Source organism: Cervus elaphus, chromosome 9 (genome assembly GCF_910594005.1).
Source record: "Cervus elaphus chromosome 9, mCerEla1.1, whole genome shotgun sequence".
NCBI classification, from domain to species: Eukaryota; Metazoa; Chordata; class Mammalia; order Artiodactyla; family Cervidae; genus Cervus; species Cervus elaphus.
Window position 1 is genome coordinate 28,083,335 of NC_057823.1, and position 16,093 is coordinate 28,099,427.

Here is a 16,093-nt window from a genome sequence, read left to right on the forward strand (position 1 = left end):
AAGATAAAGAACATTACAGCATACTAACACATATATATGGAATTTAGAAAGGTGATAACGATAACCCTATATGCAAAACAGAAAAAGAGACACAGAAATACAGAACAGACTTTTGAACTCTGTGGGAGAATGTGAGGGTGGGATATTTCAAAAGAACAGCATGTATACTATCTATGGTGAAACAGATCACCAGCCCAGGTGGGATGCATGAGACAAGTGCTCCAGCCTGGTGCACTGGGAAGACCCAGAGGGATCGGGTGGAGAGGGAGGTGGGAGGGGGGATCGGGATTGGGAATACATGTAAATCCATGGCTGATTCATATCAATGTATGACAAAACCCACTGGGAAAAAAAAAAAAAAAAATAGTGATGAGAGAAGGACTGGAAAGAGAGCAAGGAGAAAACACTGAGATCCTGATTTCTTTCATGTATCAGGATGGAGAAGTTCAAGAAGGGTTAATTAGGAGGGACATCAAATAAGCAGTTGAATATATACTTATATCTTGAGTTTAAAGGAGAGACCCAGGAATAGGAACATGTCAGTCTCTTGAAAGCACTTTGAGAATAGATATTGCCAAAGGAAAGAATATAGTTAGAAGGCCCAGGACAACACTGTACAACTCTGACATTTAGAGGATGAAAGAAGAGAAGGGGTAACAGGAATAAAAGACATAGAGACCAGAGAATTAGGTAGGAAAGAACTCACTAGAATACAGTGTCTGACACCAAAGGAGAATGGGACAGCCAAATAGAATGTTGCTGAGAGTCAGGAGACTAAAAAAACAAGGAGTTTTTGTCAATTTAACACAGGCAGACCCTTTACCCTAAGGGAAAAGTAACTCTGATGCTATTGCAACTCTTCTTTCTGGCTTTCATTCAGCCTTGAAGAGACAGGTTCAGAACATCAGCTCGGTGGAGGGAGTGGGGCGGAGATACAGAAAGACATTTTATAAAATAATAAATGACACGTAAATTATACCTGCAGTGAAAGTTAAGAGGCAGAATGAAAAGGGTTATGGAAGATGAAAACTGGAAAATTCTCACGCAATTAATAATGTAAACTGCAGAATTACATCAAGAAACTATTTCTAGTTGCTTTCACAGTCTCAGGCACTTTTAGACTATTGTGTTCAAATACAACTAAAAGAATGGTAAAGCAACATTAGAACAGAAGTTACAATTTCAGTAACAAATTCCCCAAATGAGAACAAAAGTACTTTTCCTCAGTAGCACTGATTTCTCTGTTTTATCATCTTTTGTTTTGCTAATGATGAAAAATGAAAGATATAAATAAAAGTGATTTTTTTTTTACTCCAATTATACAATAAACATAAAGAAACCAAACTAAACTGGACGGTCAATTAGTGTTAGTCACTACGCCAAACTCAATTACATTACAAAATATGAAAAATGTACTAAATTTATTTAACACTAGAATGCTATAATGTGCACCTTAAAACAAAAAATTCTTTCTTACTTACACTTATAACCAAAGAAACCTTTGGGCTTCTTGCTCTCCAATGGGATAAATGTTCCTATGACGAAATCAGCTATAGCAAGTAGTAGAATCACCAAAAGAACAATCTGAGCCTGAAATTTTAAACGTTAAAAATAAAAATCAAACATACTGTGTCTATATACCAATTCAGCGCCATTGGAATATAACTCCCATAAGGGAAAAGATTTCTGTCTTGTTTTCCCAGAGCCTCACACAGTGCCAAGCACAAAGCAGGTGCTTAATAAATTTTTGTTAAAGGAACAATCTCAGAACATTCAATACATTGAGGGAAAATGGAGAGCAAAAGTAGGGTCATGCCAACTATTTCCAAAGTGAGTTAAAGATGTGTGTGTTAGATGTGCTAACAAATAACACAAATGTTAAAATATAGAAAAAAACTACTACTGATATTACCTTTAGTAACTCCCTCTGACATACCCCGTAATTCATTTTTTTCTTACATACTGTTTGATTACCTCTTTAAATGACTAACTACTAAATAAATGAGTATTATTTCCAAATACTCCCCACCTTGCCAAATAGAAATGACCGTATATGTAAACGTCTTTGAAAATGGCCACTTAGGAACCTTCAAAATCTAAAGGTACTACCATACCTTAGAACATACCTAAAACACAAGCTCTAAAAGTCTGTACGTTCAGCATTTACAGGGTCCCAATGGTGCCGTTACTTACTTTTGCCTCCCACTCCATTCCAGCCACTGAGATACCTAAAAGGATCACCACTGTAACGGCTCCAATAATTCGGATATCATTGATTTCATCTATCATAAGTATGGAATGTTCCTACAAAAAGAAAGTAATAGAATGAAAAATATTATTTACTTCAGCTACATTCTTCAGTTCTTTTTGAAACATTTTAGAGATATCACAGTTCTTCACAGATAGAAGCTGAATAAATTCCGATTTAAGGAGTGAATAGGGAGATCTGGCAAAAAAGAATGAATTACTGTTTACTATTACGATGTCAAACACTTGAAGACATCAAAAATATGATCAAATATTAATACTGCTATATTTATAAAGACTCAAATTTTAAAAAAATGAATTGCTAACAAGCAAAGAAAAAAATCATAATATGACTAAGTAGTACTAATAGGATTTTTTTAAAGTTACAAAGAAGAAATGTATTTTGTATTCATTGTGGTTAGTGAATTCAGCTTTCAACAGCCTCTTCCATTGCATAAGGAAAAGAGAGAACACACTTTCATGCAACTGTCCAAAGTCACACTATTCCATTCTAAGAACAAAATTATTTGTGGCTAAAATAATGACATTAAAAACATATACTACATTAAACAATGAAAGACTATGAATTCTTAATGATTAAACTGTTTGCTTACTTCCTTTTCTCTGTCCCTTTGGCCTAGGCAGCTAAGGTCAATGCCGATGCAAGTATCAGTGCTTTTCAGGTGTTACACTTCCTAATATACCATATGCTACAGTATAAGAAGTTACAGCCTAACATGAACAACTACAGGTGTCATTCAAGATTCTTCTCAGTTAATAAAATTGAATCCTATTTCAGTTCTACTGCTTTAACTACACATATACTAATTACTCTTTTCAACTAAGTTCTCTTCTCAACTCCAGGGCAGTATCATCAACCACTTCCTGGCCAGCTTGACTTACATATAACAAATTAGACATCCCAAACTGAAATGTTCTGTGTTCTCTATCTCATGGTAAATGGCATTACCATCCATCTAAATCAGTCCTCCTTTCTTGTTCTCTAATTTCCCACATCCCATCAATCAAGTCCACTTACTCAACTTATTAAAAACCATTCAAATACATCTCTCCAGCTGCACTCATCACTGATTTAATATTCACCATCCCAGGATAGCTACAACCTTTTAAATGGTATCCATGTCCAATTGTGACCCCTCACAATTCTCTGCACTGTAGTCACATATTTCTTGAGGCACCAAATCTGATCATCATGGATCTCAACTCCAGTTAAGATACAATCCAGGTTTAACAGCAAACAAGACCCTTCCTGACTTGATCCCTTCTTTTTTCCTTCTCATCTTAAACCTTGTGCCACTTTTGTGCTTCAGCCATAGTGAAATATTTCCAGTTTGGTGTTTTTTTTTTTTTTTTAATAACACACCATACTCTACCCCTTCTAGGTCTGTTTTCTTTTCCTTCCTATTTCCCTCATACCGTATCTCACCTCTCCTATCTGGGTGCTACTGTCTTGACTCCCTTCCTTTGAAAATGCTGTCTTAACACCTCTGCCATCCTACTCCTGGATGGTAAATTAAGTGATCCTCCTAGTTTGTCAAGACCTCCTGCAGTTACCCTTTCTGACATTTGTTGGTCTATCTCTCACACTAAACTTCTTAAAGGATGAGTTTTATGTTCCTTGCTGCTTTCCTGGCATTTTACACGGTGAATGGCATGTAAATCCTCAATAAAGATCCAGGAAATAAATGAATGGAAAAAGGTGAATTACCTTAAGCAACTCCACCACAGTTTCTGCAAATCCGACCACATACATAGCAACTGCGACAGCATTGGCAAAAGCAAAGATCAGGCCAATTGCACCGCCAAATTCTGGCCCTAGACTTCTAGATATTAAATAATACGCTCCTCCTAAAGAAAAGAAAAAAACACAAGTACTAATGCTAGAATTTTAAACGTCAAATAATCCTTTCCAGTACACAAGAGTTCACAAACACATGCCACCAGTGAACACAGCAGTTAAAGTAATAGGCAAGTGGGTGAGCATATTTTTAGGAAGAAACACCCAGAGAGAATTTTTTACAACCCACTTCATTCATAATGGTTCTGAACATCCAGAAAATTTTCCTCACATTAAATATAAAAATCATCCTGCTATTTAAATCCCTACTTTCTTTTCTAAAGCTTAGATGAAAACGGTAACAGCCTCCTCCTCATATTCAGAGACATCAAGATCATTTCCCAATGATTTTCTAAGTAATATTTTTAATCTTAAATAACATTTAAAATGATAATTGACATGATTTCAGTTACTTAGTGTGGTAATTTGCTGAATGTGAATACTAAAGAAAAATGAAGGTATCACAAGAAACTCAATGAACAGCACATACTGACATCCTGAAGAGACAAAGTTTTATTATAATAAAACTTAATTTATATTAATTTATTAATAAATTTATATTATATTTAATATAATTTATATTATAAATTTATACTGATTTATATTAATTTATATTATAAATCCTGCCTAAATGGCAGAGTAGACAAAGACATTAAACAAGCTATCACCATGAAGCAAGTATTTTCCTAACTTAAATCAGTATTTTTATTCTGAGTCAGTGTAATACTTATCTAAAGTCTCTAAAAGCTCTCCTAAATTTCTAATTTACTTTTGGTTTCTAGGTCATAATCAAAACTTAGTTTTAATAGTACTGAAGTTACATTAAGTTATATACATTTTTCTAGACACTGATGAAACATTCTATTCTTTTTGTCCATCAGTCACTCAGTTGTGTCTGACTCTTTGTGACCCCATGGACTGCAGCACATCAGGCTTCCCTGTCCTTTACCATCTCCTGGAGCTTGCTCAAACTCATGTCCATTGAGTTGGTGAAGCCATCCAACCATCTCATCCTCTGTTGTCCCTTCTCCTCCTGCCTTCAATCTTTCCTAGCATCAGGGTCTTTTCTAATGAGTCAGTTCTTCACATCAGGTGGTCAAAGTATTGGAGCTTCAGCATAGTCCTTCCAACGAATATTCAAGATTGACTTCCTTTAGGATTGACTGGTTTGATTTCCTTGCTGTCCAAGGGACTCTCAACAGTCTTCTTCAATGCCACAGTTCAAAAGCATCAGTTCTTCGGTGCTTAGCCTTCTTTATGGTCCAACTCTCACATCTATACATGACTACTGGAAAAACCATAGCTTTGACTAGATGGACCTTTGTTGGCAAAGTAAAGTCTCTGCTCTTTAATATGCTGTCTAGCTTTATCATAGCTTTTTACCAAGGAGCAAGTGTCTTTTAATTTCATAGCTGCAGTCACCATCTGCAGTGATTTTGGAACCCAAGAAAATAAAGTCTGTCATTGTTTCCATTGTTTTCCCATCTATTTGCCATGAAGTGATGGGACCGGATGCCATGATCTTAGTTTTCCGAATGTTGAGTTTTAGGCCAGCTTTTTCACTCTCTCACTTTCAATAAAGAGGTTCTTTAGTTTCTCTTCACTTTCTGCCTTAAGGAAGTCTTAAGACCATATAATGAAGACAAATGCAACAACAGATTCTACAATTTAATAAATTACTAAATATGCAAGCTTTATTTTGAAAATACCTGTAATAGGTTTGGGGGTTAATTTTATCAAGTTTCTCAAAATATTCTATACTTTAAACCTATCCACCAAAACTTCCTCATTACAGTACAGCAGGCACAGATACAACACTGTAAAATAACTATAGGCCAATTTAAAAAAAACTTTCTCAGTAATTCACTTTACCAATTAATAATTTTTATCATCTTTAAAATTCTGAAGAAAAAGAACTGCAACCTGATCATTTAGTATGTCTCATTTTTTAAAATGAGATGAAACGACAAAAATTTTCCCCAAATACTTTTGAACACTAAAAATTCTAATGGACTTACATATAATGACAATTTTTATGTCAAAGAGCTAAAGTTAAAGATATTAAATCACATAATTAATCACACAGAAAATCCCTAGAATATCATAATTATCGCAGCCTAAAGTTAATGAACATGTCATTTAATCTCAATATCAATAATGAATTAAGACAAGTATTATTTACCCTGACTTTATAGATAGGACAATTAACTCACAATAAAAGGATAACTGAAATCAGTCAGCCACTCATGTATTTCAACAGTTGATAATATTCTTTAGAATGAGAAATACACCAAGAGAACCTATAAAAGCATACAATTCAGTTGTTTAAAGTTTTGATTTTCTGAAATTTAAAGTCTTTCTATTACTAATAAGAAAAAATATATATCTTAAGATGTATTTAACATTGGTAAAGATAACTGGAAGGGAAATAATGAATACAATAACAAATTCTGATATTTCAAAACTATTTAAAAATCTTCCACTAATTGGGACACCTAAACTTAAAACCTAGGACCTAGTTTCACTACTTTTTAGAAGATTTCACTTTTTTTTTATGAAAATAAGTTACACATGAAGAATATTTTAAAAGCATCTGCTCATCTTCCTATAAATTCCTGATGAAAAGAAACAGTACTCCGCCCTATTTATTCTCGTTTCTATTCCTGTGCCCTTGAGGCAACCAGTTTTAAGAGCTTTCTCCCCCTCTTTTTTTCCTTAGCAACAAAATAGTATAAAGATCTACTGCTCTGAAAGATTGGTCTATTTACTAATCAACATAGAGTGATACACACCTTAAAAATAAAATTTTTATTTTGTAATTAAGTAAAATTACACATTTTATTTAATTCTATCAAGTACAAATGACTCTTGAACAACACAGGTGTGAAATGCGCAAGTCCACTACTATGTAGGTTTTTTTCAATAAATATACTGAAAATTTTTTTTGGAGATTTGTGATAATTTGAAAAAACTCACAGATGAATCACAAGGTATAGAAATACAGAAAAAATTAAGAACAAGTTAGGTATGTCATGAATACATAAAATGTATGTGGATACTAGTCTATCTTTACATAGGTTTAAGGTGAATGATACCTAATACAAAATTAATATATTAATTTTCTTTCTAATACATTACTTCTGCTCAGAGAATTAACATACAAAACATGCTGCGCTCCGTCCCTCCTTCTTTGGTAATTAGAGAAACTGTGTGTCATTGCAGATAAGTGGTTTTTTAAAAGAGTAACAGTGTTTATAATACTATACTATGAATATGACTATAATACTGTATGCCATAAAAATTGTACAAGGATTCACTCACTAGTGCAGAGGCTAGGCTACCATGATACAATCATATCATTATACTAGGCTACAATAAAGCAATCATATTGCTGCCTCTTTGTTTTCAATGTGTGAACTGCTATACCTGTAAATAAATATAAATTCCATTTTTCACATTATCTTTTCATTTGTTAGATGTTTTTTTTAATTTCTCACATTTTTAAGAAACTTCTGTTGGAATACATTTATCTGCATGATGTCTTACTTTGAGGTGTACGGCAAAGTGAACTTTTCATGTCATCTCTAGTGTTAGTGATACACGTAACATATGCAGTGTTTTGTATCATATAAGACAATATTAATGCAGGTACTAACAAATGATCCATCTTGTAAAAAGATGATGTAAAACTTATGGCATCAGTAAGTAGTCCTGTAAATGTACTTTTTCCTCACTAGAATTTTCTTTGTAACATTTTATTCTCTCTGGCTTACTTTACTGTAAGAATACAGTATATAATACATATACACAAAATATGTGTTAATCGATGGTTTATGTCAACCTACAAGGCTTTCGATCAACAGTAATCTATAGTTAAGTTTTGGGGAATTCAAAAGTTATACAAGGATTTTCAACTGCATAGGAGTCATCAGCATCTCTAACCTATGTGGTATTCAAGGGACAACTGTACGATTATCATTCCCATTTTACATATGTGAAAATTCAAGCTTACAGAGGTTAAGTAACTTGACCACAGTCACACATATAGTAAGGGAAGAAATGAGCTTAAACTCAAGTCTCTCTGAGTGTTTATTCAGTACAGTATGTCAAATTAAATAAGCCTTTTTATTATCATTGAATAAGCTGAAGACTATAAAAAAAAGATGATGAATTAAAGGCCAACAACAGAAAAAATAATTATTTACAAAAAATCTGTTGGTCAAGCAAACACAGAAAGTCAATACGGAAAAGATGTCCTCATGAACTCTCAAAATTTGGTCGTAAAATGCCCTCTCTTCTGAGTGTAGAAGACACCAATGAGCAGACACCAGAGATGCCAAGTAATGACAATACTATATACCCTGGGTTCCGTTATTACTACATATTGATTTGGGGATACATGTCCCTGCAGCTCTCAGTAGATTTCAAATCAATAACCAAAACTCTGACTAGGTTAATCAACAGCTATATGATTACTGGCCATAAAACAAGTCACTATATATTTCAAAGAACTGAAATGAGATAGCATTACTGACAATAGTGCTGAATTAAATGTACGGACTTCCCCTAAATATGTTTTAAATTATGCAATGTATTTTTAAGTAACCCACTAGTAAAAGAACAAATCACAAGGGAAATTAAAAAGTACTGTGAACTGAACAATAATGAAAGGAGAATCTATCAAAATTAGCGGGATAACCTAAAGCAGGAGTTACAGCTTTAAGTGCTAATATTTCTAAAAAATGACACTTCTATTAAAAGTAAACAATATGAAATCAATGATCTAAGCTTCTGCCTTAAGAAAACAGAAAAAAAGGAAAGCCTAATGTAGAAAAAAAAAGTTAAGACCACAGGTACAGAAAAGAATAAAGAAAAATCAATTAAGGTGAAAATGGACAAACTCTTTGAAAAAGTTGCCAGAACTATGACAGGAACATTAAATTGAAATACTCCTAAGAAATTAAATTTGTAACATGCACACACATACAAAACCACAGGCCAAGGTAGCTTCACCAGTGAGGAAGAAATAAGATCAATTTTACAAAAACTCTTTCAGAAAATTGAGGAAGAACCAATACTAGCCAACACCCCTTATGAGTTGAGCTTAATCCTAATACCAAAACCTGACACAGATTATTACAAAAAAAGAAAATTTTAGATAAATATTTCTCATGCTCATAGATTTAAAAGTTGTTAACAAAATGTTAGCAACTAAAAAGTAGCAGAAACCATAATATTTTTTGACCAAATATTATCTTTGATCTTTGTGGGGTTTATGCCATGAATGCTAGGTTACTGAGATTCAAAATACCATATAATTTTGATAATAACAGAATAAGAGAAAAAAACCACATAACCATTTCAACAGATGTAGAAAAAGTGTAACAAAATTCCAACATTCATTCATGATAAATACTACCAGCAACCTAGAAACACAACTGTCTCAATCTGACAGATTACATCTTCCAGAACTCCACAGTTAGCATCTTAAATATTCAACTCAGTCCCCCTAAAACTGGCAACACTACAAGGATGTTTATGCTCACCGCTTCTTCACCATGGTACTGAAGGCCCTATCTATTTCAACAGATTGACACAACAGAAGGAGACGGAAAAAGAGAGGGAGAGAAGAAAACACTACAGATTGAAAAGAAAGGGGATAAACCATGTCTGTTCACAGATGACATGACTTTACGTTCAGCAAAGTCACAGAACCAGGACACGTAAGTCTACGCATTTATACACAGTCATTAAAAAATCTGGAAAATGAAATTTACAATTACCATTTACCAGATGAAAAACATGACTGAGGGATAAACTGAACAAAACAGGCAATATCTCTATACTGAAAAATATACAACACTGCTGACAGAAACAAAGATCTAAATAAATAGAAAGACACACCATGTTTACAGACTGGAAGATTCAATATTGTTAACATGACCATTCTTCCCCCCCCCCCAAAATTTTAAGACTGAAATCCCAAAGTCCCAGAGAGGTTTTCTGTGTTTAGAGAAATTGATACTGCCAATTCAAAAATTTTATATGGCAATACAAAGAACCTAGAAGAGTCAAAACAATTTTGCAAACGAACAAAGTTTAAAGACTTAGAACTTACAAAGCTAAGCAATCAAAACAAGGTAGTCTTGGAATAACTGGTGAAGAATAAATGAATCAATGGAACAGACAATACACAGAAAATTTGGTTTTCAACAGCAGCACCAAAACTAATCCAGTATGGAGTAGATTGTTGACAAACGGTGCTAAATAAGTGGCTATCTACAGGGGGGTGGGGGGAGTGACAGTAGCAGGGGGAAACACAATCGGTCTCACATAATGTGAGCCTGTTCACAGTTAAAAATCTAAAACCCATGCTCAACAATTATCTGTTTGATGAACTGAAATACAAGGAATAAAAACATTTGATCTTAGTCACAAAGGTAGGTTTCTACTGATTTTCGATTCTCAGAACTACCTATCAGAAATTTGATGTAGTCTGGGCTTTTATTTGAAAGTGTACTGACCTCTGTTTTTAATGCTCCAAACCATAAAGTGGTTGATGAACTGTTCCCTTCTATTGCTCAGTTCATATAAAGTGAAGTCACTCAGTCGTGTCCGACTCTTTGCAACCCCATGGACTGTAGCCTACCAGGCTCCTCCCTCCATGGGATTCTCCAGGCAAGAATACTGGAGATTTCCTTCTCCAGTGTAATTTCCTTCTCCAGGGGATCTTCCCGACCCAGGGATCGAACCCAGGTCTCCCACTTTGCGGGCAGATGCTTTAACCTCTAAGCCAACAGGGAAGCCCTCAGTTCATATAATACACTATAAATAAAAAACCAGAACTTATATCTCCATATTATAAAAGGCTGCCTGTGGTTGTTCTCTATTTCATAAATGAGTTGATATTCAGAGATTGATTGTCTGTGGACAGAAGAAACTCTGGCCTGTGAAATCTAGGAAATGCAGATCTGAGTGACAGTGGAAGCTGGCCAGCACCATCTGAATTGCAGAACCTGTTGCACATGGTCCAAGTAAACTCTGTAAAATAGGACCTTTCAAGAACACCAACAGGATTTGCAGGGCGGGAAAGAGTTCTGGGCTGCATGAGTGTATATGGCTAGGGCAGGGAGTATACCAGAGGAGAAGGAAAGAGGGGACTCCATCAGCTAGTTGGTGGTGCTAGTTCTACTCCGTGGAAATAAGAGGACCAAGGAGATGGTTCTCTAACTTGCTGCTAATAGCTTCAAATAGTACCCTCATCTCATTATTACTACAATCCAATCAAGACTGAAACTAAAGACCTTGCATTTGCTAAGTTCTAACTCTTTTTTTCCCCTGAATGTTTCAATATTATTTTTATGCTATAATCAGACACTGTTACACTTCTTTACTGGGCTTCCCTGGTAGCTCAGCTGGTAAAGAATCCGCCTGCAATGCAGGAGACTTGGGTTCGATCCCTGGGTTGAGACAATCCCCTGGAGGAGGGCATGGCAACCCACTCCAGTTCTTGCCTGGAGAACTCCCATGGACAAGCGGAGCCTGGCTGTCTGCAGTCCATGGGGTCACAAAGAGCTGAACACGACTGACTGATGAAGCACAGAACAGCATACTTCTTTACAGTTCAGTTCAGTCGCTCAGTCATGTCTGACTCTTTGCGACCCCAAGAGCCACAGCACGCCAGGCCTCCCTGTCCATCACCAAACCCAGAGTTTACCCAAACCCCTGTCCATTGAGTCGGTGATGCCATCCAACCATTTTATCCTCTGTCGTCCCCTTCTCCTCCTACCCTCAATCTTTCCCAGCATCAGGGTCTTTTCCAATGAGTCAGCTCTTCACATGAGGTGGCCAAAGTACTGGAGTCTCAGCTTCAGCATCAGTCCTTCCAATGAACACCCAGGACTGATCTCCTTTAGGATGGACTGGTTGGATCTCCTTGCAGTCCAAGGGACTCTCAAGAGTCTTCTCCAACACCACAGTTCAAAAGCATCAATTCTTTGACACTCAGCTTTCTTTACAGTCCAACTCTCACATCCATTCATGACCACTGGAAAAACCATAGCCTTGACTAGACGGACCTTTGTTGACAAAGTAATGTCTCTGCTTTATAACACTTCTTTACAGGTTGACAGTTAATTTCTATTTTTTAAAAAAACTATACTTCTCTAGATTCTACCTGTTTAATCTCTAAAATGTACTGTTAAAGTCAATGTAAAGGCTACTTAGAGTAATTAAATCTCTCCTATGGCATAAAGCAGTGGCCACAGGACTGGAAAAGGTCAGTTTTCATTCCAATCCCAAAGAAAGGCAAACCCAAAGAATGCTCAAACTACTGCACAATTGCACTCATCTCACATGCTAGTAAAGTAATGCTCAAAATTCTCCAAGCCAGGCTTTGGCAATACGTGAACCGTGAACTTCCAGATGTTCAAGCTGGTTTTAGAAAAGTCAGAGGAACCAGAGATCAAATTGCCAACATCTGCTGGATCATGGAAAAAGCAAGAGAGTTCCAGAAAAACATCTATTTCTGCTTTATTGTCTATGCCAAAGCCTTTGACTGTGTGGATCACAATAAACTGTGGAAAATTCTTCAAGAGATGGGAATACTAGACCACCTGACCTGCCTCTTGAGAAACCTATAAGCAGATCAGGAAGCAACAGTTAGAACTGGACATGGACCAACAGACTGGTTCCAAATAGGAAAAGGAGTCCGTCAAGGCTGTATATTGTCACCCTGCTTATTTAACTTATATGCAGAGTACATCATGAGAAACGCTGGGCTGGAAGAAGCACATGCTGGAATCAAGATTGCCGGGAGAAATGCCAATAACCTCAGATATGCAGATGACACCACCCTTATGGCAGAAAGTGAAGAGGAACTAAAAAGCCTCTTGATGAAAGTGAAAGAGGAGAGGGAAAAAGTTGGCTTAAAGCTGAACATTCAGAAAACTAAGATCATGACATCTGGTCCCATCACTTCATGGCAAATAGATGGGGAAACAGTGGAAACAGTGTCAGACTTTATTTTTGGGGGCTCCAAAAGCACCGCAGATGGTGACTGCAGCCATGAAATTAAAAGACACTTGCTCCTTGGAAGGAAAGTTATGACCAACCTAGATAGCATATTAAAAAGCAGAGACATTACTTTGCCAACAAAGGTCCGTCTAGTCGAGGCTATGGTTTTTCCAGTGGTCATGTATGGATGTGAGAGTTGGACTATAAAGAAAGCTGAGTGCCAAAGAATTGATGCTTTTGAACTGTGGTGTTGAAGAAGACTCTTGAGAGTCCCTTGGACTGCAAGGAGATCCAACCAGTCCATCCTAAAGGAGATCAGTCCTGGGTGTTCATTGGAAGGACTGATGCTGAAGCTGAGACTCCAGTACTTTGGCCACCTCATGTGAAGAGTTGACTCATTGGAAAAGACCCTGATGCTGGGAGGCATGGGGGGCAGGAGGAGAAGGGGACGACAGAGGATGAGATGGCTGGATAGCATCACCGACTTGATGGACATGAGTCTGCGTAAACTCTGGGAGTTGGTGATGGACAGGGAGGCCTGGTGTGCTGCGATTCATGGTGTCACAAAGAGTTGGACACAACTGAGTGACTGACTGAACTGAACTGACTGATGGCATAAAGAACACAACACATTACACACACTTCCATGGAGCTGGAAGCACACACTTGATAAAATGAGAATAAAATATTATTCAGTATTAATACAGAAAAATATTATAATTCATTTAACACCATTAACTGAATCAAGATAAAATAAATTAAATTGTTAATAATCAAGTTAAAAATCATGATAAAACAAATTAAACTGTCAAACACTACCTCAAAATAGTTTATATTAATTACTACATGCTCAAGTTTAAAAGAGGGCTCTTGAAAATGAAATTATTAAACAGAGCAACCACAATCAGCAATATTTTGAGTAAAATATTTTCTTGTTAATTCCCTTAATAGTCAACTTTCAGTCCTCAGTGATTGGGCTAAAGGGCATCCAATGCAGATATTGTTATTCCCATTATATCTCTACCTAAGTCTTTGCACTTCGACCTTCTAGATAGTTCCAGCTCTCCTGATCTCCTCTTACACAGTCCTTTCAAGGAAGAAGTGAAAATTAAGTCCTCAGTGATTGGGATAGAGGGCATTGAATGTAGGCACCCCTGGCTCCACAATACTGAAAGACAACTCCATCTATACATAAACCAAGTCTGAAAGTTTGTTTTAAACCATAACCCCTCTCTATCTTTTTGCTCCCTGCAAAATTTTATTGAACAAGGATTCCTTGTTCCAGAGAGATTCCCAGTCTGGCATTTGCTGCTGTCATCCTATAGTCTCACTTGTAAGTTCCTCTTTTCCCTCCCTATTCTATGCTTCCTGGAGCTATAGGCCAAGGTGATTCACATTCAGTCCTTCACAGGCGCTCTTATTAAGCAAAGGGTTTACAGAGTTGGCATATTCCAATTTCTTTTTCTTCACTTATTTTGTAGAATAATTACCTAAAGGATAAATCCCTTATTAATTTCTTGCTTATACTGAGTTGAGGTAAGGAAATTTTCATTCAGAAATGAAATTCACACTAGATTCTTTATCAATTTTCAAAATAAGTTAGTTCTCTAGCATTCTACAAAGGTAAAAAAATGAGACTTTGTGTGTTTGTGTGATGTCTGTGAATCTAGGGATTTTATTATATATATTATGCTTTCATTTAAATCAGTTATAATTAGTAGTAGTACTCCTGTTCAAACTATCCAAAGTTAAGTGTTAGCTTTTTCAGGTTGGCTCCTCAGTCCTTTCAACATGAAACAATAGCCTTTGTTATCTTCTTCACTTACTGATGAGAAAAGATGTCTAGACTTCTCTAGTACATTTCCTACCCAGACATGGAATCAATCATTTCTCCAAGGTTCCCTGGTTCCTTTGAATGAAAATACACAATGTGGGCACTAGGGGTGCTCATTGGTACTGGGCTGACCATCTGTGACAGGTGGTTTTTGTGGAGAGAGCTAAGAAATACATTCTTTTGGGATAAACTGTATGACTCATACTGGTATTTTTAATGTAGAATCATGGATACAGAATAAAATGTTATCTCACCAGTTTTATACCTATATCTACTTATTCCCATGTGGAAATACTGTTTTACCAAGAAACCAAAATAAATTCTGTTAGGGATCTCAAAGTCTATGAAGCATATATAGAGGAGAGAGAAGGAGTTTACATTCATTGCAAGAATCTCCAGGAACTTTCACTGCAGATAATGCAGCTCACTTATATTCTATAAAAGATCAGCTCAGTTTCTAACATCACTGACTGATCTAAATGAAAAATAAATGCCTTCTAGCAAAGCTTCAAAATATTTGGTCATTTCTTTAAATTAATGGCTTCTCTTTTCCCATAGGTTTCATTATTTCAGCAAACATATTTACTTTGTCATTTAAGAATAAGTGGTAACAGAAGAATTTCAAATTATATAATTCAATGTTTTGTTTTTTTTTTTCCCTACAGTTAGTTTACTCTGTAAACTGACTTAACATTTTGAGGGAACTCAGACAAAACTGCAACATGGTACTTTGTTGGGACACAGGTTCACACACTCTATATTCTCATATGTTGTTCGTGGCCCAGGACAGAAGATTAGATACAAGTCTCTGAAGTATCTGTAAAAATATATGAAAACTACTGGTAGTACTGCACGAAGTGGCGTTTTAGTCACAATGCAGGAAAATCTATACTTCCCAGAAGTCTGGACTCACAGAGAACAGTCTGGGGTTTGTGCTGACAGTGGGTCCATGCCCCACTCCCCTTGAGTCTCACAACCTAGATTTGAAGGGCTGAAGACAAGAAGAAAGTCAATGATGGTTTGCTGATCCTCTCAAATAACTAACACTGCATCAATTTCTCCTTCTACTTCCATCTCCTAATAGTAGCAGAACGAAATGAAGCATGGGGCACCCAGTACACAAGCACAAGAATCTCTCA

At 36.1% G+C, this 16,093-nt stretch overlaps 1 protein-coding gene across 2 annotated transcripts in view; it reads right to left on the minus strand.

The window, feature by feature from the left end:
• Positions 1 to 16,093, minus strand: part of SLC12A2 (solute carrier family 12 member 2) — a 102,353-nt gene that overhangs the window by 59,049 nt on the left and 27,211 nt on the right. For both annotated transcript variants that reach the window (XM_043912197.1, XM_043912196.1), the window contains exons 5-7: positions 3,977 to 4,116; positions 2,194 to 2,304; positions 1,482 to 1,590 (exon numbers count right to left, since the gene is read on the minus strand). In XM_043912197.1, the coding sequence (XP_043768132.1) occupies positions 1,482 to 1,590; positions 2,194 to 2,304; positions 3,977 to 4,116 (360 nt within the window). The remainder of the gene's footprint in view (positions 1 to 1,481; positions 1,591 to 2,193; positions 2,305 to 3,976; positions 4,117 to 16,093) is intronic.